At 42.5% G+C, this 24,525-nt stretch overlaps 1 protein-coding gene across 1 annotated transcript in view; it reads right to left on the reverse strand.

Moving 5' to 3' along the window:
• Positions 1-24,525, reverse strand: part of DOCK5 (dedicator of cytokinesis 5) — a 206,948-nt gene that overhangs the window by 49,166 nt on the left and 133,257 nt on the right. Inside the window, exons 27-38 of the mRNA XM_010840180.1 lie at positions 24,325-24,461; positions 21,707-21,802; positions 18,402-18,500; positions 13,744-13,838; positions 11,776-11,854; positions 10,774-10,874; positions 8,295-8,353; positions 7,826-7,980; positions 6,113-6,198; positions 3,569-3,728; positions 1,919-1,959; positions 947-1,037 (exon numbers count right to left, since the gene is read on the reverse strand). Of these exons, the coding sequence (XP_010838482.1) occupies positions 947-1,037; positions 1,919-1,959; positions 3,569-3,728; positions 6,113-6,198; positions 7,826-7,980; positions 8,295-8,353; positions 10,774-10,874; positions 11,776-11,854; positions 13,744-13,838; positions 18,402-18,500; positions 21,707-21,802; positions 24,325-24,461 (1,199 nt within the window). The remainder of the gene's footprint in view (positions 1-946; positions 1,038-1,918; positions 1,960-3,568; positions 3,729-6,112; positions 6,199-7,825; positions 7,981-8,294; positions 8,354-10,773; positions 10,875-11,775; positions 11,855-13,743; positions 13,839-18,401; positions 18,501-21,706; positions 21,803-24,324; positions 24,462-24,525) is intronic.

The following is a 24,525-nucleotide window of genomic DNA, read 5'->3' on the forward strand; positions in this document are numbered from 1 at the left end:
AAACTAAGATCATGGCATCTGGTCCCATCACTTCATGGCAAACAGATGAGGAAACAATGGAAACAGTGACAGACATTATTTTTGGGGGGCTCCAAAATCACTGCAGATGGTGACTGCAGCCATTAAACTAAAAGACGCTTGCTCCTTGGAAGAAAAGTAATGACCGACCTAGTCAGCTTATTTAAAAGCAGAGACATTACTTTGCCAACAAAGGTCCATCTAGTCAAAGCTTTGGTTTTTCCAGCAGTCATGTATGGATGCGAGAGTTAGACTATAAAGAAAGCTGAGCACCGAAGAATTGATGCTTTTGAACTGTAGTGTTGGAGAAGACTATTGAGAGACCCTTGAACAGCAAGGAGATCCAATCAGTGCATCCTAAAGGAAATCAGTCCTGAATATTCACTGGAAGGACTGATGCTGAAGCTGAAACTCCAATACTTTGGCCACCTGATTGGAAGAACTGACTCAGTTGAAAAGACCCTGATGCTGGGAAAGATTGAAGGCAGGAGGAGAAGGGGACGACAGAGGATGAGATGGTTGGATGGCATCACCGACTCAATGGACATGAGTTTGAGTGAGCTCTGAGAGTTGGTGATGGACAGGGAAGCCTGGTGTGCTGCAGTCCATGGGGTAACAGAGAGTCGGACATGACTGAACAACTGAATTGAATTGAAAGCACCTTGCTGTATAGAAGAAATCACCACAACATTATCAATCAACTATACTTCATAAAAGAAACTTAAAAGTAAGTAAATAAGTAAATGAATAATAATGGACATTTTCCCAACCTTGGTCTAAGTAGCTCTGCCTATTTAGAAGGTATACAAATACTCTTGGATAAAAGGGTCCTCCCTGAATAGGAGTTTTTCCCATCAAAATCATGACACGTACATGACGTGGTCCCACAGGCTGGACGGCTGACATAATGCCTTCCTGATCCACTCACCTGCAGGAGCTCGGCATGTAAGAGGAGTGTGTAGGCAGCTTCAGTGTAGTTCTCACAGTCCCGGTGCAAGTCTCGCAGCTTGTACAAGTACCTGGTCAGAAGGGGAGAAAGGAGGTATTCTGCCACTGGGGAGTTGATGGGATACTCGGCTCATGCCACAGCCAGGTGGCAGGAATAGTTACTTCCTAATCCCATAAGGCAGCAGTCCCCAACTTTTTTGGCACCAGTTTCATGGAAAACAATTTTTCCATAGACAGGGAGTGGGGGATGGTGGTTCCAGGTGATTCTCATGAGGAGTCTGCAATCTAGACCTCACTTGCGCAGTTCACAGTAAGGGTCAGGCTCCTATGAGAATCAAATGCCTGTGCTGATCTGACGGAGGTGGAGCTCAGGCAGTAATGGAAGCGATGGGGCACCACTGTAAATACACATGGAGCTTCATTCACTGGCCCGCTGCTCATCACCTGCTGCACAGTTCAGTTCTTCACAGGAGGTTGAGGACCTTGCTTTAAGTCTTTGTGCTGCTTCCTGTCTTTCCTAGTCCATCTGTTCTACTTGGTATTCTTCGTTTAAGGTAGTAGTGTTTAAATTTGTTTTTCATGTCTCAGACCTCTTTGGGAAGCTCATGAGAACTAAGGAATCTTTCCCCAAGAAAATGCACATGCTTTACATCCAAGTTTGTTCAGGGCTTCCTGAACCCAGGGCTAACAGTCCTTGACAGAGGGTGAATTTCATGTCTTTGCCTGGTTAGCTGGCTGGAGTGTCCTCCATCCTTCCCTGACACAGTCCTCGCCCTGCACTTCCTCGTGTACTGATCTAAAGAGTTTACCTTTTCAGGAGGATGGGAACACATCACATACTATTTGGTGTCTCTCAAAGCATCATGGATGGTGTTCAGGTTTATCATTGCTTGAAAAGTAATTAACAAATCCATGACATAAACAGCAAGAGCAGAAATTTCCTTTGGCTTACCTTATGTAGATGTCCTCTCTCTTCTTTTCTTTGTAAAAATTCTACAAAAAAAGACACAAAATACAATTATAAATCAGTTATTGATGAGCTTGCCACAAAAATAGTCAAACCGCTAGCTACACTTTTCAACAGTGTCATTTTTCCAAAGGCTTTGTTCTTTCCCTTTAATGAATACACCCACAAAATAAGGAAATGGCAGCATTTTGTTTTGGGTGTCTTTTTTTGGCCATGCTGTATCACTGCAGATGGTGACTGCAGCCATGAAATTAAAAGATTCTTGCTCCTTGAAAGAAAACCTATGACAAATGTAGATACAATATTAAAAAGCAGAGACATTACTTTGCCAACAAAGCTATGGTTTTTCAAGTAGTCATGTACAGATATTGAGAGTTGGACCATAAAGAAGGCTGATTGCTGAAGAATTGATGCTTTTGAACTGGGGTCCTGGAAATACTCAAGAATCCCTTGGACTGCAAGCAGATCAAACCAGTCAATCCTAAAGGAAATCAATCCTGAATATTCACTGGAGGGACTGATGTTGAGGCTGAAGCTCCAATACTTTGGTCACCTGATGTGAAGAGCTGACTCATTGGAAAAGACTCTGATTCTTGGTAAGATTGAAGGCAGGAGGAGAAGGGAATGACAGAAGACAATATGGTTGGATGACATCACTGAATCAATGGACCTGAGTTTGAGCAAGCTCCAGGAGATGGTGAAGATCAGTGAAGCCTGGTGTGCTGCAGTCCAAGGGGTCGCAGAGTCAGACACGACTGAGCATCTGAGCAACGACAAGGTGGTATGTGGGATTCTAGTTCCCCAACTGGGGATAGAACCCGAGCCCCCTGCATCGGAAGCACAGAGTCCTAACCTGGACCCCAGGGAAGACCAGGAAAAGTTTCAGTTTATAAAAAGAAAAGTTGAAGAATTTTTTTAAAGACCAATGTGAGGAAAATAGAGGTGAACAGACAACAGGTCATAATACCCAAATCACTTGATACTCTGTTTTCTTAGGGAGTCAGAAATGGTAGGTATTTTGTTTACATTCAGCAGAGGAGACGACAGCTGCTAAATCTCTGAGGTCTTTGGTCCCAGTTATAATTCTTTAGGAAAAGGCAAGACCACAGGGTTCTACCACTTTGAGGGTTTTATGGACTAATTGTCTACTCATGGTATATTGCTTCTAGTGCATTTTCATCTGTGTCTGATACTTTTCAACAAAAAAGCAATCACATAAAAAAAGGCAGAGAAACAGTTTGAGCATGGCCTTCTGTAAGAGAGCTGAGTCAAAAGCTTATGTTGCATTTTCCATTCCTGTTTCTATATTTATCCTCAAGGTCTGAGGCAGTTGTTATCTGTGAGTTCAAAGCTGAGTTAGCCATTCCAATTATCTTTTTTTGGCCACGTGGTATAGCTTGCAGGATCCTAGTTCCCAAACTAGGCATTGAACCCGAACCCACAGCAGCAAAGGTGCTGAGTACTAACCACTGGACTGCCAGGGAATTCCCTTGGCCATTCCAATTAGACTCAGCAGGACACATACTTCAGAAAGGTTGTCAAGGGAGAGCCTTGTGTCTGCCATATTTACTTAGAGCTGTGCAGTCAGGGGCGCTAGGCACTGCCCTCCTGGGGACCCAGGGATGTGGTACATACCAGCACGTTAACAGTACAGCTCATGCGGTTTTCCTTGCTCTCGTCATGCATGATGATGGTTCTGTAGTCCAGGAGATTCTCTAAGAGGCTGCTGACCAGGAGCGCGAATACTTCTCCGGAACTGGAGAGGTATTTATGTTTCCGGCAATGCTCTAGGAGCCTGAGGGGCAGAGGAGGAGACAAAATGCCTTGTCCCACACCTACATCCCAGCACCTGTGAGTGCTGCCCAAGGTCCTGGCAGCAGGTGGCGCTGGACCAAGAGACACACATCATGACTCCAGGTTATCCTATCCTGGAGCCTTCACTTACAAGGCTCTTTGCTGTTACTCAAGTTCTGCATTTTCTTTAGGTCTGCAGCTCAAGCCCCACCATCACTGAGAATCCCAGCCCATGATGCCCTTCTTTGAACTTCTATTTCTAAACAGAAGTATTTCTATTTCTTCTGTCTATACCACAGAAATGAGAACTTTTGCCCAAGAGGTTTGCGTGTACTATCTGATTCCTCTGGTCATTTGAAAGGATCATCTTTTTCCTGTCTTTATTCTCAGGCATCCTGAGGGAACTCTGGAGGGTCTTGGAGTAATGCCCAGCCTAGAGGAACCTAGGAACCTAGTAATATCCAGACATGGGGCTTTTCACATAAAAAGTGTTATTTTTCAGGGAAAAAAGGCACAGGTGTAAATAAGTAAACAGAAGTTAAACTTTTGGTCTAAATTATCTCCCTCTGGACCCACATAGGAGCTTCTTAGATTAGACAGAAGAAAACTTGGTGAACAGGACAAAAAGTGGGTTCAAAGCACTAGACTAGACTCTGAAATTATTCTTGAGCACTGAAGATTTGTGCAGTCATATTTTTCTGCATTCATGATTCAAAAAGAATGAAGGAAAAACAAGATCTGTACGTGAAAAGTCAGGATTTTTTTTAAGTGTAGTTTTATCACTTGTAAACACTGTGGTTATGTGTTTCTGTGTGTGGGTAACTTTAGCATTTAATTCCTGTACGAGATCAAAACTGCAGAAGTGATAAATTGAGAGGTTTGAAGCTCAAATAGGCAGACCAAACGGATATAGGATGAAAAGATCAACCAATGTTCTTATCACCCATTACAAACAAAGTAAGACAGATTTCTAGAACTTCAAAATATAGACAAGTCATCAGTTCCATTTCTGAGCATCCTCTGTGCTGATTCCTTAAAAATTTTTTGAAAAAAAGAATAACAGAGTTGGGAGTGTCACTGTCCTCAACTCAGTCTACTGCCTACCACTTCCCCAAAGCAGGTAAATCCAGAAATGATCTAGGCACATATTCCATCAACAGTTGACCGAGTTTGCCATTATCATAAAAGTTCAGCGAACACAAGAAATGAACAGTTAGGGTAGTTAGAACCTAGGATGCTAGGGAAATCTGCAGGTAATAACAGTAACAAACATCAGAACAGCCCACATTTATCCAGCATGAGCTCTGTGACAGATACTATGTGAATACATCATCTCATTTAAATCCTCACCAAAATACAGATCCTATTATTGTAGATGACCAAAAAAAAAAAAAAAAAGGACATCACATAAATACAAAGTCAAAATACCTAGTATGTGGAAAAAATGGGATTTGAAGCACAATCTTTAACTCTAATATCTAAGTGTTTCTTAAAATTCTTTAATCCATCAATTAATTAATTTATGGCTGTGCTGGATCTGCATAGCTGTTTGGGGCTTTCTTAGTTGCAGCAAGCAGGGGTCAGTTACTCTCTAGTTGCGGTGTGAGAGCTTCTCATTTTGGTGGCTTCTCTTGTTGAGGAGGACAGGCTCAAGGCACAGGGGCTAAGCAGTTGTGGCACACAGGCTTAGTTGCCCCTTGGCACGTGGGATCTTCCCAGACTAGGGATCGAAGCCGTGTCCCCCGCATTAATAAGTAGATTCTTGACCACTGGAGCACCAGGGAAATCTTACCTGAGTGTTCTGAAACACTGTTTTTATATTGTTTTATAAAACGCTATTTTATATTGTTATTCCATACATGCAAAGGGTGCCAGAGTAAAAGGGCCAGAGGGTGCCAGAGAGGGAGGGAATGGATGAGCTGAGTTAGGGATGGAAGGAGGGAAATGAAAAGGACTGACAATGTACCTAGTGTTCCCAGATATCCTTTCCAGGGCATAAGGTATTTTAAGGGGACCTTGAAAAGTTTCCCCTTCTCCTTTAAATGACTGTTTTGAAGCCATAATTAGAGGAGCTAGCACTTTTGTTAAACTTCAGCAATTCAAACACTAGGAAAAATATCACCACCCAGTCGATCTCCCCCTCTCCTCCATCTGCCCTGTTCTTGAGGGCCAGGCTAGCCAGGAAAACATGAACATCTACTCACAGCAGATAAATAAATGGCAGCAGTGGATGGTGTCAACTCCACGAACCTCACGGAAAACCAGTGTGGTGGTGACCCCAGCAATGCTGAGACTACTCAACTGGTCTGTAAGTGCAGCAGAAGCCCGTTTCGTCCATCACTAAATGATGCCGTCAGCTAGAGATTCTGTTTCTGAAATACTCACAGTTTTTCCAGAAGGACCTTGTATTGTTCGTCTCCTCTGCCCCCTTCTACTTCCTGGTCCAGCTTTGTGATCAACTCATTCTCAAACTGAAAGCAGCCAAAATTTCACAGAACGTCACAACCTCAGAAGAGGACAGGAAAGACATACAGCCAACATTTCCAGACTAGGACCCACCCCTCTACTGAATTGTGAACTCTCTTCAATATACACAGAGGATGATCACAGTTCACATCACTCATTAATAATGCACCTGCTAGCTAGCTAGCTTCAGTCTGTCCGACTCTCTGTGACCCCATGGAAAGTAGCCAACCAGGCTCCTCGATTCTCCAGACAAGAATACTGGAGTGGGTTGCCATGTCCTCCTCCAGGGGATCTTTCCAACCCAGGGACTGAACCTGGGTCTCCTATGTCTCCTGCACTGGCAGGTGGGTTCTTTACCAACAGCACCACCTGAGAAGCCCAACAATGCACCAAGGCCATGTCAGCATTTTCTAAAGCGATCTGGCGTAACTTTGTCCTTTGCTTTATAATTGCAGAAAGAAAACTAGCCTAAATATTATTCTATCACAACTATGCATATAAAAATAGCTTAATGGTTTTAACTTTCCATTTTGGTTCCTGTTGAAGTCTTTGACAATGGGATTGCTTTTGCAGAGCTTCATAGCTGCAAAATCTTCCTTTTGATACTAATATACTATGTATTGATAGATAAGAAAACTGAAGTACGGGAAAAGGTATCAGGCAAACTAAGATCTCCAAACTAAAGACTTCAAAAACTAAAGCTTAATCCACTGTAACAGCTGTAAGAGACAGGATTAAAATGCGTAAAGTCAAATTTTAATGATCCAGAGATAAGAGTGCTGCTTTAGGAAACACATACACCAGAAAGACTGCTTCTACGACATGGCATCCGGTCCCATCACTTCATGGGAAATAGACGGGGAAACAGTGGAAACAGTGTCAGACTTTATCTTTTTGGGCTCCAAAATCACTGCAGATGGTGACTGCAGCCATGAAATTAAAAGACGTTTACTCCTTGGAAGAAAAGTTATGACCAACCTAGATACCATATTCAAAAGCAGAGACATTACTTTGCCAACAAAGGTCCGTCTAGTCAAGGCTATGGTTTTTCCTGTGGTCATGTATGGATGTGAGAGTTGGACTGTGAAGAAAGCTGAGCACCAAAGAATTGATGCTTCTGAACTGTGGTTTTGGAGAAGACTCTTGAGAGTCCCTTGGGCTGCAAGGAGATCCAACCAGTCCATTCTAAAGGAGATCAGCCCTGGGTGTTCTTTGGAAGGACTGATGCTAAAGCTGAAACTCCAGTACTTTGGCCCCCTCATGCGAAGAGTTGACTCATTGGCAAAGACTCTGATGCTGAGAGGGATTGGGGACAGGAGAAGAAGGGGACGACAGAGGATCAGATGGCTGGATAGCATCACTGACTCAATGGACGTGAGTTTGAGTGAACTCCGGGAGATGGTGATGGACAGGGAGGCATGGCGTGCTGAGATTCATGGGGTCGCAAAGAGTCGGACACGACTGAGCAATTGAACTGAACTGAACTGAGGACCAAAGATGGGCTATCTTAATTCTATGTCTAATTGCTTTACAAAATAAAATGCAAAAACAGAAGATTTTAGATTCTCCATTAGAAAAAAAAAAAAGAATTGGACTCCACATGCAGTAGTAAGGTGATCCACCACTCCTTACCATATGGAAATTGCCGTTTCCACTGAAATTGAACTCACACTGCATCATATCAAAGAAAATGGGGATGGTGGCTTTCCGAAGCTCTACTTCGGGGGTTAATGTGACTTCCAGAATGGGACCCACCATGGATGGGATGAATTTGATTTTATGGGGACCTGAAATGAAAGGAAGTGAGGATATTAAACAATTTCACCAGAAGTAAAGTGCTACAATTTTCCTCCACAGGGCCCATAAGAAAAGAAAAAGTTGTGGGTAAAGCAATTCAATTCAGAAGTGAGTGACTAAATATTCTATTCTGATAACACGTGATTGTCATAAGAGACCCATACGTCAACCTGCACTTCCAGACACACAGACAAATCAATCGCAATTAAAATGACATTTTAACTGAATTAAAAGGAATTAAAATGAAAGACTTCCTCATGGAATGCATGGAGCACAAGGAGTGGTGTTCAGATTGTACACTTACCCAGGTTATACCACATGTCCCGGATCCTAAAGCCGATTTCCTTTCTCATGTCCCCGTATCTAGGAAGAAGACCATAAACCAGGAGAAAAATGTGCGGTGGAAACAAGAACATGTAATGCTGATACAATGATAAGGGGAGTTAAGAAAACCTGCGTCTCTAGGTCACACTCAAGGTAGATAGTGAGGCAAAAATCACATGAAGAGATGCAGCTGACATGTAAATAAGCCCCCAAAAGACTGATACACATAGAGATAAGGGGACACAGACATCTTAGAGATGGGGGTCCAGCAAAAGGTGGAGCCAAGTAAGTGCCAAAAATCACTGAGAAGATGAGATCAACACACTTACTGAAGGGAGAAGGATGAGAAACACTCTGATTGCTCTTAAACAAAAATAAATAAAATACTAAAGAAAAGGAAGATGAATGAGGTATGACTTACATGGTAATATGGCTGATGATGTAACAAACATGCTGCCTGTATATACTTATATTAGAGTAACCCTTATCCACACCAGTACATTCTTTAAAGCGCTTACATTGGGAAGATCTAGACATACATTCTCAAATGGGGTGATAACGTCTCCAAAGGGGTGAAAACTGGCCCATGGGGACAAAAAAAAAAGCTTACTGCTTTGGCATATAAAGTAAGGTATACATTTAGTACATAAACAGATATATTTAGTATATAGGTGGTATTAATATTTCATTGCCGGCAGGGGGGGGTGTGATTAGGAAAACATTTTTCTAAAAAGGTTCCAGGGACTTTAATGGCAGTCCAGTGGTTGGGACTCTGTTTCTAGTGCAGGGGGCATGGGTTCAATCCCTGGTCAGGAAACTAAGATCCCACATGTAGCATGGCATGGACAAAAGAGGAAAAAAGTTAAAAAAATAAAAGTAAAAGGTTTCTTATAGAAGTTTACAAGGGAGGACAAAAATGTAGAGAAACACTGATCTAGACAGTGGTTCTTGGGTGGAGATGAATGAGTCACCTGGAAATCTTTTAAAGAATACAAAAGCTGGGGGCTGCTCCACATAACATGCCATATCAGAGGTTGGGGGCTTAGAAAATGGAAATAGGGTGGGTCAAAGGCAGATAAGGAGACTGTTCCCAGGGAATTCAAGTACAGATGTATGACCTACCCTGCCAGCACAGATCTACATTCTCTACTCCTGTTACTACTGCACCCAACATTTTTTTCAAAATTCCTGCTTTAGAAATGCCTTCAAACGTCAGAATAAAAATCATATTGAAAAATTTCTCTTACTATTCCATTTTAACAAAAGTATCTAATTTTACTATTAATATTATATAAGCATGTGTAGTCCAGACTGGCACATACTGGACAATAAATAACTATTCTTATTGCTTTTTAATACTACTGTTGATGCTTTTACTAAAAATAAGAAATCCTGAAAAAGAACTCATTTACATTCCTATAACCTTAATATAAATGTTTTTATTTCCTAAGGCTTAGCTTTACCAGTATGCATACACGTTTTTATGTGGATTGTACATATAGTCACACTTTCCTGAAACGACCAAAACGAGAATCATTTATCCTAACTAGCCACTTTATCACATTTGGTGTCAACTCATTTCACCAAAATCAAATCCATCCCTGAATGAAATTATGCCATTTAAGATATTTTAAAGAATAAGACTAAGGTGTCCATCTTAAAAATCAAATATCTCTTGATAACCACCCCACTAGGAAATCTACAAAATAGTTTTTACTTTTATCTTTGAAAGTGCAGTCACTAAATCTCAACCTCTTAGACACCAATCTTAGTATTTAAGGGAAGAGTTAGAGGGATGCTAAAATAATTTTCCTAGAATCCCAGACATGCTAGCAGGGAAATAGAACAAAAACGTCATAGCCTTCAAATGATAAATTTCTTAAGCCCTTTTTAATTACACAGCCTTTAAGTTCCTAGGCTCTCAATGAACTGTGAAAAAGACTTGAGATGAAAGCAATGAAAATCTTCCCTAAATCTCTCATCACACTTGCACACAAGTCCATTTTGAATACTAAGCCAGGAATCTGGAGGGTATTTTTAAGTGATATGTTAGTCTTGGCTTCTCTGCAAAAGTAACTAAACCTGGGAGATAGACCAGTGGTGCCAAAGGAGTCTGCTCTGTGAATCATGAGTAAGAGCAGCACTAAGCTTGCAATTTGGATAAGCTGTCAGCAGGTGGCAGCTGTTCTGGGCGATGGGAGGACTTTCTGGCCTAAGTGCCTCTCCATGTAGGGATTTTATAAAAGAATGCGATGGTTGATTTGAAAATGAATGGGGCCCTGAGAAGAGATGTGAATCTGGGGTAATCTGAGGTTTATTAAATGATTATTTTAAGACCAAGGTCACTAACAATATGAGTAGCCAGTAAACAGTAATTTCCGTGATATTAAAAATCCTGCTCTGAATAGAAATGGAAGAACTCCCTTCGCAATCATAAGCAAGTTTAAGAGGACACTTACTTTTTTACAATTTTGTTGCGCTTGGCTTGTGAGAAGGTTTCAAGCTGAAGGGACTCATGCGTGAGAAATGCTACTGCCAAATGGAAGTAATTGTTCCAGAGCTGTTCAAAATTAATTGTGTGGGTAAAAAGAAATGGAATATAACATTAATAAGGGTCATACTAAAACAGTGACACATAGTAGAAATTCACTCTCCAGAAATTAATAAATAAAGTAATATCCACAGGACATTTTTCTCTCTTGTGTTTCAATGATTCAGCCCTGAAAATGTGAACACTTTACTAAGATTTAAAAAAAAATTTTTAACTGTTATATTTGTTTCACTCTTGGGATAAAGGAAAATTGCTGCCAAGAAGTGCACCTATTTATAGTAGGTAGTTTGGCAATACTTATCAAAAGTCCTAGTGTTTTGCCAAACTTTTGAACTAGTAAATATTTTAGGACTTTATCCTGGAAAAATAAGGGTATTTAAAAAATATTTAAGTAAGTGCTATTTAACATAACAGAAAATGCAAACAACCTAAATTTTCATACATAAACACATATGTACATATATGCACACATACACATGTATACATATATGCAATATCCTCTGCTTATGTCTTCACTTTCAAAGTTCCACAGATACAAACACAGGCCATGACACAGCAGAAGCACATCACCAAGCAAATGTACCTGTACCGGAAGCAGAACCTTGTCTGCCCTCACCAGGACTTAGAATAATGCCCTGCACGCATAACTCTCTAACATTTGTTGGATGAATGAATGAAGATGGAGCTAGTGGTCACTTGTTTTGCTATCACTCTGGACTTTCAAACAGGTGTGTACACGCACTGCTCTCTGGACACACAACCATTTGTAGTAGAGGAATACCTGTGTGACTGCCTGCAAGCACTGTGTAAGGGTTCTAATAAGAGCTGAGGCAATCTGTCTTCCAAAATGAAACTCTCCTCCTGCTTCAGCTGAGAACTGAAGAAACTCCTAGGTGAACGGCATGCTTACCTGAAGTTCAAAGCTTGCCTGATCCATGAAGAATCTGGTGAGAACCTCAGCAAACTGATTTATGGCACGGAGGAAGACCCTGGCGGGGGGAAGAAAAACACACTGGATAAATAAGGCAAACTTCATGCTCTTTGAGACATTTTCTGGGGCTTCCCAGGTGGCTCAGTGGTAAAGAATCCACCTGCCAATGCAGGTGTTCAACCCCTGGGTTGGAAAGATCCCCTGGAGAAAGAAATGGCTACCTACCCAGTATCCCTGCCTGAGAATTCCCATGGACAGAGGACCCTGACAGGCTGCAGTCCATGAGGTAACAGAGTCAGACATGACTTAACATTTTCTATGTTAAAAACACCACCACCACCACAAATCAAGCCTGGATTTGTTAACCTAAGACCTTTAGATCTATCAAGATCCTTAGAGACCAAAAGCAGCACAGTCTACAGTGAAGGCCAGTTTCTCCAACTGTCTCCTAGCATCACTCAAGGCTGCATCACAGTTGAGCCAGTTGAGAGGATCAGCTCCTGAGCCTCAGACCAGAGCTCTTTCTACTCTATCGTGACGCTTGTGTTTTAAAGTCTACGACTTCGGATGCAATTGTTTCTCTAATCTGTATATAGCTGGGAAGTGTTTTCTAACCAGATATCAGGACCATGGAAACTTAATGCTTATCATAATAATTTATTTAGCTCTTGAAAAATCCTGAATCTGAGTATCTGTGCATGCGTGCTCAGTTGTGTCTGACTCTTTTGGATCCCATGGCCTACACAGCACACCAGGCTCCTCTAGACATGGAATTTTCCAAGCAAGAGTACTGGAGTGGGTTGCCATTTCTTATTCCAGGAGATCTTCCTGACCCAGGGATCAATACTGAGTCTCCTACATCTCCTACACTGGCAGGCAGATTCTTTACCACTGAGCCACCTACCACTTAGGAAGCCCCTAAGTATCTGTATTCAGTTCATTTGACTTGAATTCAACAAGTCTCTGTTGAAGACCAGCAACTGCAAAGCACTGGCTTAGGTTTTATCTTGAAAGAGACACTTCCTGGTCTTAAGAAGGTTACAGCTTGGTGGGGTTCACCTGCAACCTGTAAATCGAACCTAGACCCAACAAAGAACATGGAAAATTCTAGGAGGGGGTATCAAATAGGTATAGGGAATCAAAAGGAGAGAAGAGGACATCTAGGTCAGAATGGCTTCCTTTGGAGATGGCATTTGAGAAGGACCTAAAGGAATGGGAGGCAGACTGATGGCCAGAGGCGATGGGGCAGGCACTGTAGGCGGAAGCAGCCAACATGAGGGAAGGCACAGAGCATGCTCAGGCGCAGCAAGGGGTCAGTGTGGCTGTAGCGCACACTGTATGTGGGCTTCCCGGGTGGCGCCGGTGGTACAGAACCTGCCTGCCAATGCAGGAGACCCAAGGGATGTGGCTTCCGATTTCTGGGTCGGGAAGATTCCCTGGAGGAGGTCATGGCAACCCACTCCAGTATTCCTGCCTGGAGAATCCCATAGACAGAAGAGCCTGGTGGGCTAGAGTCCATGGAGTCATAAAGAGACGGACACAACTGAAGTGACTTAGCATGTACGCACATTGTATATGGTGGGAAACCGTGGAAGATACGGCTAGGAGAGCAGGGTGGGTCAGGATGCCAAAGCCTTGAATATTAGGATAATAAAGGCCGCAGGGTGGCACTGAAAGATGTCTTGCAGAGCTGATGATCAACACATGAGAGTGATGAGGTAACAGCAGAAAGAAGAGAGTTGAGAGCCCGAGTCAGAATGACTGATATAGCCTGGATGAAATCAAGAACAGGAGGGCATACACCAAGACCATAGAAGCAGGACAACCTTTACTTTACAGATGATGGACCTGAGGCAAAGAGACAAGACAGTGCTATACAAGGCTCAGAAATCTAGTTACCCGACCCAAGTTTTCAGATGCCGCCGGCCCCACAATGGGTGGTCTCACCTGTTCTGTGTCATATTCATGACCATCCAGTCTTTAGCGTAGATGTTCTTTCCAATTAGATCCTTAAACATGATAAAAGTTTCCATGAGGAAGTCCTGCAGAAAACAGATTAGGAATGATTGGGGGAAAACTGGGTTATACATCGTATGCCTGGCTCGCATTACACTGATGGAAAGGGAGGAACATGAAGGCCACAGTCCCATTAACAGTCTATCTTTTAAGGTTCATGGGAATAACACAGTGTTTTGTTTTGTTTTAATTATTTTATATGGGAGCACAGTTGATTCACAATGTTGTGTTAGTTTCAAGTGTACAGCAGTGATTCAGTTATACACATACATGCACATATTCTTTTTCAAATCCTTTTCTCACTTGGGTTACTACAAAATATTAAGCACTGCTCCTTGTGCTATATAGAAGGTCCTTATTGGTTATCCATTTTGAATATAGCAGTGTATATATAATACAGTATTCTTAGAGCTGTCCTATGATTTGACGTTTATATCATATAATCTGGCTTCCCTGGTGGCTCAGATGGTAAAGAATGTGCCTGCAATGCAGGAGACCCGGGTTTGATCCCTGGGTCAGGAAGATCCCCTGGAGAAGGAAATGGCAACCCACTCCAGTATTCTTGCTTGGAGAATCCCATGGAAGAGAAGCCTGGCAGGCTATAGTCCATGGAGTCACAAAGAGTCAGATATAATTAAGTGACTAACAATTTCACATAGACTGATGAGGGAGACAAGAATGAAAAAAAAAACTGCACAAATTTTATAAATTATAAAATAGACTATTGAAAAATTAAATGATTGGCTTAAGGCCATAGAAATCAAGAAGCAGAAGGCTAGGATCCAGACCTTTGGGTTCTGGATCCCAAGTCTACAGCCATAATATCATTAGTGCTTGACTGCCAAACGTTATCTGAATAAATCTACTGCATTTCAAAAGCATCCACCAATTGTGAGAAAACTGACACTTCTTTTTAACTTTTTGGAATCTTTTAAAAATTGAATTGTAATTAACACACAGTATCCTATTAGTTTCAGGTGTACTACATAGTGATTCAAAGGTTCTATACATGATCATCACACCTAGTCCAGTTCCATCTGTCACCCTACAGAGTTTTTAGAGTATTATTGACTGAATACCCTCTGTGACAGTACATCCTTGGTAATTATTTACTTTATAAACTGTCAGTTGGGGTCTCTTAATCCCCTTCACCTCTTTTGTCCACCTCTCTGCCCTCCTTCCCTCTGGTAACCACCAGTTTCTTCTCTGTATCTGAGTCTGAGAAAACTGATACTTCTAACAACTCTGAGTCCAGTTCTTCCTTATTACTCTAAGAACGGAAACAAAACGCTATAAATAAGAAGCAGAGTCAGGATTCTTCCTATTCCAGGAATGCTTTCGTGGGTAGCCTGGGGAGAAGGGTCCTAAAGGCTCCTTAAAAGAGATGTCAGCAGTGGACCATGATGACTGTAACAATTAACAAAAGCCCAGGATCGAGAAAATAGCCGTTCTACTCACAAGGCGGCTAAGAGGAAAAAAGTAACTCAGAAAAAGAAAAATCAGGCTAAAAATCAGCGCTTAAAAGTTTGGAAAGCTTTTAAATTTATTAGTTAGTTAAATTTAGACATTTTCCACTCAGATTCCTGAGATGAAAACCCAGTCCAATTTCTCTGGCACTAAACCGTGCAGTTTCAGCAAGTAAGGAAAGAACACGGGGCTGTGCAGGCAGGGGGCCTGGGTTCTATTTCTAATGATATTCCTCAGAGGCCCTAGTCCTGATGGCTACCCAGTGCACTTCGGAGGCCAAATAGCGAAGGATCAGGAACAATAACAGCCCAGAAGTCTGTGCTTTGCAATCTTCCTTCTGGTTCAGTGCAGACTAAATCATTTAGTGTGCAAGATTTTCAATTTTTCATCATACATTTTACGTGCACCCATTACTTATTAATTATTCCATTAACTTTTTTTCCCCCAAGTCAACAGGAGCTCATGGTTTGTGAAGCGAGGATGTAAAATGCTGGTTATCTGCTTCTGACACCGACTACGTTCAGCCCTAGGCGCTCTCAGTGAACTGTGAACAGTGATGGCATAAGAAGGGCAGCTCACAGGTCTTCCCAGGCCTTCCTTTCTCTACTGCTTCCCAGGGTCCTTCAAGTGATTTCTTCAGAAGCAGTAGGACAGAGAGAAAGGAGGGTCCACTGAAGGTCGAAAGGCCTAGCCGCACCCAGCAGTTCTCCCACTAATGACCACTGTTCCCTTGGGAGCAACAATCCTTTTTTAATTAGATGATGCTGGGAGAAAAGTTCACATCGACCTAGAAAACAAAGGTTAAACCTGAGTTTAGGGTTGTTATTTTTTTTGCTTACTTAATGGAGCCAAATTACCAGGAGTTTGAACTTACTATAAATTTCTTTATTCTACCTGCTTTCAAAGGAAATCTTAAAAAATGTCATTCCCCGCCCCGTCCCCCTGATTAGGGATCGAACAAGGGTCCCCAGCATGGGAATGCAGAGTCCTAACCAGTGAACCTCCAAGGAAGTCCCAAGAAGTCACTATTTTTATATTAATTTTACCTTACGTAATAATAAAATATTATACACAGTTATAGTATAACATCATAATTATTATTGTAAGTAGTTGGTTCTCGTAGGTATTAACACTTACAAAGCGAGGCATTTTCCATAAGTCCAGCCATCAGTATTTACATTAAGCATTTCTTTTTTGGAGTGATGAAAATACTCTGGAATTACAGAGTTGTGACAGCTGCAAATGCTGTGAATATACTAAACAGCCATGAAACGTATGCTTTAAGTGGGTGAATTATATGGAATGTGAATTATATCTCAATAAAGCTGTTTTTTTAAAAAGTACTCACATTAACCCCCTCCCCTCCCCAGTAGGTACCATCTTATATATGAGGAAGCCAAGGTTCAGTGAGGTTAAAAAGCTTGTCCAAAATTTCGCAGAGGGAAGCAGAATAGAATTCAGAATTCAAACCCAGACCCCGGTATTCCAAAGCCTGTGTTCTTAAACACACTGTACCATCTGCCTACGGAAGAGAAACACCACTACCCTCAGCTTCCACCTCTCAACCCCTCTCCTCTCCTCTGTGATTCTCTCGCCCAGATTTCTGGAAGCGCAGCTAAGGATGGCTATGGACTCCTGTACCAGCCTGCCTGCGAGAGCATGGTCGAAGTGGAAGTCCACAAAGTCTCCAGACTAAGCCACAATACCTTATTGTGGTCCAAGACAGTATTCTGAGAGTTCACCACTGGATCGATTACAACTAATAATAAAAAACAGTACTGACTCAATAGACATGAACTTGAGCAAACTCCGGGAGACAGTGGAGGAGAAGGGAGCCTGGCATGTTGCAGTCCATTCGGTAGCAGAATCAGACATGACTTGGAGATGGAACAACAACCGCAACTTTCTCTCCAATTCTTTGTTATGTTTTTCCATCATGTAGACCTCACAGAAAGGACAGTGACTGGCAGGGAAAGAGCTGGGTATCCTTGAGAGTACTGGCCACATGCTATCCATATAAAAAAGGCAGAAAATGGACAATTGAGAGCATAGAGAAGACAAGACAAGAATATGCACAAATGATGGAAGTTACCCAAAGGAAGTCTAGTCTACTGAGACCTCAACTGTTAATCCAGCTCCATATCCAGCCCATTGCTTCACAAGACAAGATGATAACTTCAGGGATGATGTTTTGTTTTATGCAGGGTCTTAGTTCCCTGACCAGGAACTGAACTCGGACTACAGCAATGAAAGCGCAGAGTCCTAACCACTGGACCATCAGGGAATTTCCACTTTCAGGGATGTTTAATAGCCATTAACAGTTCCCTGAAGGAAGAATCATGGGGAAGCCGCCAGAGATCTAACTTATCTTCTTAAGCTACCTTTGGCTGTATGGTTAATAGTAAACTATTAAGAAAACAATTTTGTTTAAAACAAAAGAGAAAGGAATATTTTCAACTGAAGACAACTTATAAATGTTACATGGGGCAGGTGCTACCTCTTTTTGTTTCCCTTCCCAGGGACTACTGAAAAGGATGACATCCACCACATCTCAGAAGACCATGCACATCACGGTCTCCTAAAATCCTTGCAAGGGTGACCACTGTCCCTGAAAATGAGACACTGTCCTCTTCTGAGAGCAAAAAAGCCAAATGTTTCTAAGTACAGGGTCTCTCTAAATCAAAGAAACGTCAGTGTCTCCATGAGGACCTATTGGTATATGAACTCTTGTTTAGTCACTCAGTTGTGTTCAACTCTTTTGTGACGCCATGAACTGCAGCCCATCAGGCTCCTCTGTCCATGGGACTTCCCATGCAAGAATACTGGAGCAGGTTGCCATTTCCTTCTCCAGGGGAATCTTCCCGACCCAGGGATGGAACACTCTCTTGCATCTCCTGCACCGGCATGTGGATTCTTTTACCACTGAGCCACTTGGGAAGCCCACATATACCATACTCTTCTTTAAAGTTTATGGCAGAGAAACACTCTCCCTCTTATAATCACTGTGCAAAGCCACACAGCATTAGAGACGTGTGGGAAGAGAACCCACACAGAACTGATGCTCAGTTCTGTCAAAATATGAAAAGTCTTAAAGTGAGCAGGACGCAATGAAGACAACTTACAACGATGTCTTGTCTGGTTTTGAAAGTGCTGATGTAGTGGCTGTAGTGGCTGTCATCCATCTGCTGCAGGATGGCGATCATGCAAGCAACAAAACTCCCCTGGAAGGAGATGGAAAACACAATATATCCAAGCTCCTGAGACCACCAACTGACAAAGCAAGATGTGGGTACATGGTCTTCGGTTTTCTCTACCCAATTAAGTATGCAGACACCCCAGCATGCTGGAAACATACTGAATTCTAAAGGTCTAAAGGCATGTGCTTTGTAGTTTCTTGGTAAAAACAAGCTTCTTCTGGGTTTGAGAGGAGGGCTTCATTCATCCTGTGGTCAGCTCTGACCTCTGAAATCCCATATGTCAGGGGATACTGACTCTGAGATCCCAGCTAGATGACTAGTGAAGCTCAAACAACTTGTAGATGCTGAGTTGCTTGTTGAGAAAGATGGGTAGTAGAGACATCCAGAGAGAAATGCCAGAAATATTTAGATCATTTAAACAAATTTGAGCTTGGAGGACAGCAAGAGGAGAAAGAGAAGCAGTACAACTGAGTAGAGAAGCAGAGGAGAGGACAGGAGAGGAGAGCTCCCTGCTAGACCACTTCAGTGTCATGCCTCCAGCTCTGGAGTCCTTTGGTCAGTAATTCTTGCATGTTAAGCTATGTAACTGTGGACCTGGTTTGAAGAAAGGGGTTGGATAATTAGATGTGTATTCAGTCTCTCAGCTGTGTCTGATTCTTTGTGGCCCCATGGACTGTAGCCCTCTAGGCTCCTCTGTCCACAGAATTTTCCAGGCAAGAATACTGGAGTGGATTGCTGTTTCCTACTCCAGGGGATCTTCCAGACTCAGGGATGGAACCTGCATCTCTTCCATTGACAACTGGATTCTTTACCACTAGTGCCATCCCTGGTCTAGATAATTAGATGATTACCATCATTTCCATTTTTGAGGCCAGGAATTACATATTCAACTGGCTTTCCCCTAGTCCAATCATATTTGAGTCACAGACTTAATTTTCTAGCCTAAGGTAAGTACCCAAGGCAGAATCTGCCTGTATTCATGTAGTTATGAAAACAATACAAATTTAAATGAATTTGGCACAGAAGAGAGGAAAACCTAGCTGTTCCTGGGATGGAGAGAATAACTTCCTACATACAAAAACAATAAAAGACTATTCATGGTCACCTCTCTCTGGATGAATGCCTTACAACTCCTTTGTTTAAAAAAAGTTTATTTTTATAATTATAAAGCAATGTAAATTTATTGTATTAAGGCTTTGATATTTATCGCCAAACTAGCATACAGTTTGTATCACCATCAGCACCTAACGCTATTTATTTCTCCAGGCCTTTGTTAAAGTGTTTGTCCAAATTTTACCTTCTTGGAAAAGGTATTTTTGGGTCGGGGGCATGCCCTGAGGTTTGTGGGATCTGAGTTGCCTGACCAGGGATGGAACCCAGGCCCTGGGCAGTGAAAGCTCCCAGTCCTAACCACCAGGGAATTCCCAGGAAAGCCACTCTTTTTTTTTTTTTTTGGTCCTACTATGTAGCATGTGGGATCTTAGTTCCCCAACCAGGGATCGAATCCACACCCTCTGCATTTGTGGAGTCTCAACTGCTGGACCACCAAGAAGTCCCTAAAAAGCCATTCTTAACCACCTTACATAAATTTGTAACTCTATGACCCTGAATCCCTTTATTCCACTCAATTTTTTTTCCTTCCACTGCACTTATCTCCTTCTAATATTCTGCACTTATTTTTTTTATTGTTATTCTTGCTAGAATGTAAGCTTTTCTAAGGTAGCGATTTTTGCTCTGTTTCCTGATGTATTTCTCTTGTCTAGAACAATACCTGGCTTATAGCAGTTTCTTACTACCTATTTTTTTAATAAATAGATTTTATTTACAGTAGCAATTTAGAAGAGTTCTTTTTCTATCCTCTAATTAAAATCTCATTGGAAATGGCGACCCACTCCAGGATTCTTGCCTGGAGAATGCTATGGACAAAGGAGCCTGATGAGTTACAGTCCACAGGGTCACGTGACAGGTGGGACACGACTGAGCAACTAAGCACACGTGCATGTAGCTTACACAACTGCAGGCAAAAGACGCTCCATTTTAACGATGATACAACTGGTCTCTCAACAGTCACCTCTGGTCTCCATCATACCTTTTACCTGACAGTTAGTAGACATAATAGTTGGAAAATAAGAGGCCAACACTGACATTTCTAACACCATGCTAATCTCAAGTTCTTGAAAAGATTTTCTTTGAGCGAAAAGGGCTGCCCGGTAATCCAGGGCACCAATCTATAAGCATTTCAAGCATCAGGGGAAACAGAATGTGAAGGGGAGAACTGAATTTATCAGAATTTCTCTCATGGTACCTAAATGCATAGTTGGGAACATAACTTGGCAAGCTGCTGTCAGGGGGCATGGCTAACAGCATGCAGGGCGCTGCCTCCAGAACAGCTGTCTGGAGCCAGAGTCCACCTCAATCACATGGTGGTTGTGTAATCTTGTTCAGGTTTCTGCATGTTTCCTCTTTTTAAAAACGGAGCTTACTATGAGTTTTCAGTGAAATATAAAGTGCTCAAGATACGTTCTAGCACACACACAAAAATGAGCTAACAGTGACCACTACTATTAACATTATTTTGGCTGAACATACTATTACTGTTATCATTCTAATGAAGGTGGATCCACATAAAACATGCAGACATTGAGAATTACCATTACACTGCTTGAGATACTAGAGGAAATGCTGAATGCAGTCAGCTAAACTAATTTTCTGCTCACAAAAGCTCATATTTTCCTTAAAGAAAATATTAAGTAAGTATTTAAAGAGCATTAGAACTGGTCCCAAGTTCTCAGTTCACCTAGGGTGCCTGCGTATCTCAGTGGGTCTCTGCTTTAATGTATAATATTAGAGGAGGTTTTTGTTTCACCGTCCATCTGAGTAAGACTCCTTAAGAATGTGTTCACACACTTTGTATTAGTGAGATCCTTAATAAGTGTCCCCCATTCATCTCCTCTACCTTCCAGTTGGACCATTTTCCCTCAGGAAAAAAATCAGCATCAGATTTACTGACAGTTAAAAAGAAGAGTCACTCAACCATGTAAAGTTCGAGGCCCCATTCAATTCCCGAGGGAGCTATGCCACCCAACAATCAGTGCAGTCTAGAAACTGGGATGGGAGGGGCCTATGTGAATTTGGTCTCAAGTCACTGGTTCCCCAAACCCCTCATTGGGTAGGTGGGATGGGACATTGAGAAGCTGCAGTGGCCGCGTGGTCCCCTGGACGACACTCACGATATGGGGAGACTGTCGGCTCATCCCAATCACGGTCCGGTTGATCCTTCTCAGCAGCCGTTCCATTACCAGCTGTATGTGCTTCGCCGTGGGGCCCTAAGGAGGAAACACATGGATGGACACTCTTCTGACTTGCTTCACTTAAGGAAACCTTAGACAAGTCGAGATTTCTCTTTCATCTTGTTCTGGCTCTTGCCTACAAAACAGTCTCCTATCCAAAAGGGGGAAACATCGCAGAATGATACATAATGTTATTGAGTAATCTGCTTAACACCACTGGTTCTAACGTTTGAAAGTTGAAGGTGGAGATGCAGGAGAAGAATGTCTCCCTAATAACCTAGGTCATCTGGACTCACTGAGAGCTCCCTGTAGCTGCTGACTCAACAGTTTTGGGAGGACCCCCATTAGCATGAGGTACTGGGTCCTGACACTGAGTAGATCAAGTCACTCAGGAAAATTAGGCACATGAATGGGAAGCAAAACGCAAATATACAAAGTTCTTGCCATCTTCTGTGTAGGAGGTTTAAAAAGAAGAAGAAGAAATTCAAGTCAAGGACATTGCTATGAACTGAAGGTTTGCCTTCAAAATTTCTGTGCTGAAGCTCTAACCCCCAAAGGTGATGGTATTTGGAGATGGAGCTTTGGGAGCAAATCAGGTCATGAAGACAAAATCTGGGATTGATGGGTTAGTATCCTTTTAAGAAGGGACACCCGAGAGGTTGTCCTACCAAGGAAAGGCTGTGTGAGGACACAGCTAGAAGGTGGCTGTCTGCAGGCCAGCAGGGGGTCCTCACCAGTACTCAACCATGCAGGCAGGCTGACCTTGAACTCCCAGTCCTTAGAACTATGAGAAATAAATCTATTCTTTAATCCACAAAGCCTTCAGTATTTTATTAGAGCAGCTTGAGCAGACTAAGATAAGGAATTAATAATCTGACTCTGTCAGGTATCTATGAGCAATTATTCAACTTTGTGGAACCTTCAATATTCCTAGCTACAAGAAAAAAAAGAAAAGTTCCTATACAGGAATTAGCTGGGCTGATACACCCAGCACTGCCTTGTGAATGTTTTTCTTTTTCCTTCTCGTGATTTGATATTACATTCCTTCAGTTCCAACTTATCAATATTCAACTCGCCTTTTCAAAGCCAGTATCCATTCCTGCTTCTTGAAAGATAGTCTGCATCTCCTGCTTAAGGCTTCCAACAACTAGATCATTGCTATTTCTGTACTTTTATTAAAACAGCAAGTATTATTAGTACCCCCTTGCTTTTTATTATTTCTTCGAATGAAAGTGACTCATAAAACCTGCCTCTTTGTGGGGTGTTGTGTTTTCCTCTATTAACATGAGTTCCATATGTTAGACCGCAGTAGGTGGGTCCAGTATACAGGCACCCTCTGAGTCTTTAACAAATTTACACTTCAGCAGGAGGGTTGGGGCTTAAATATAAATAAACAAAATACAAAGGTTCCCCAGGAAGGTCAGTTTCATGAGGGGAGGGCTTGCTTCTCTTGTTCACCGCTGAAGACTCAGACCTTTCACAGTGTCCAGAGCACAGGAGCTGTATAAGGAGTGTTTGTGAGTGGAATTTACAACTCAAGGATGGTAAAAACCTTAAAACGTAAGGACAGAATAAAGGCAGCTAGTGGAGTGCAGGAATTTGGGCAGGACTGCACCAACAACTACTTCATGGAGGTGCTTAATGCAACTGGACGCTGAGGAATGGGGAAAATGTGAAGATGTAGTTATAGGAAAACAGGAGGGAATACTGGGCTATAAAAAAGGCGGGGGGCATAAGAATAAACTTCAGTAATGAGAGCCTGGAATGAGCCAAAATGGTATAGGGAGACACGGGAATTAATTGGTACATATAAATATGTCTAGGGACTTTATGTAGGAGATCTGGGTTTGATCCGTGGGTCAGGAAGATCCCCTGGAGAAGGAAATGGCAACCCACTCCAGTATTCTTGCCTAGAGAATCCCATGGACAGAGGAGCCTGGCGGGCTACAGTCCATGGGGCTGCAAAGCACTGCACACGACTGAGCGACTAAACTACCACCCCCAGGGACTATACTGATGGTTCAGTGGTTAAGACTCTGAGCTTCCACTGCAGGGGAAATGGGTTAGATCCTTGGAAGTAAGATCATGCAGGCTGCATGCCTCAGCCAAATAAAAGAGATATTATCTAAAAAATAAGAGTAGAAAACATTTAGGTTTCAGAAGGAAGGATCAGCATCAGACAGCATATATGGAGAACTTCTCAGAAGCTCAAGAATACATACTATAGTGCTCTCAGATACCAAAAGCATAAGAGGGTAGAGGTTTCTACCTTACAAGCCTACACAGAGCTCTGGTTCTGAAAAGTTCCCATAGAGACCTCAGTGATGGTCAAACTGGGCTGGCCAGGAAATCAGCCAGCAGCGGCCCCCATAGCAGGCAGACTTCCCCAAACCTAGATTTGCCTGGTAGGTTCTAGCCAGGAAGAGCCTCTCTAAACCTCTAAAGTGGGTACCGCCTAATTCTCAACTCCTGGGATGAGCAGGGCCGCACAGCTGTCCCTGTCCCCGGCCACAGGACCAGCATGAGCTGTGCTCCACATCAGGGACTCTTGAACTCACCACATCCTTCCTGTCCAGAACCTCCAGGAGGTAGCTGAGAAGCTGTGAGCTGGCCTCGTGGTCAGGCTTGCTGGAGTTGTCGTCTAACTGGCCACTGAGCTGGTCTATCAGCAGAGCAAGCAGCACATCCCTGCACTCTGCGGGCAAGAAGGCAGACCACTCAGCAGCTGCCGGAGCACCCCCCCCACATAACCTGGCTCC

Source organism: Bison bison, unplaced genomic scaffold, assembly GCF_000754665.1.
Source record: "Bison bison bison isolate TAMUID 2011002044 unplaced genomic scaffold, Bison_UMD1.0 scf7180017864141, whole genome shotgun sequence".
In the NCBI taxonomy this organism is placed as follows: domain Eukaryota; kingdom Metazoa; phylum Chordata; class Mammalia; order Artiodactyla; family Bovidae; genus Bison; species Bison bison.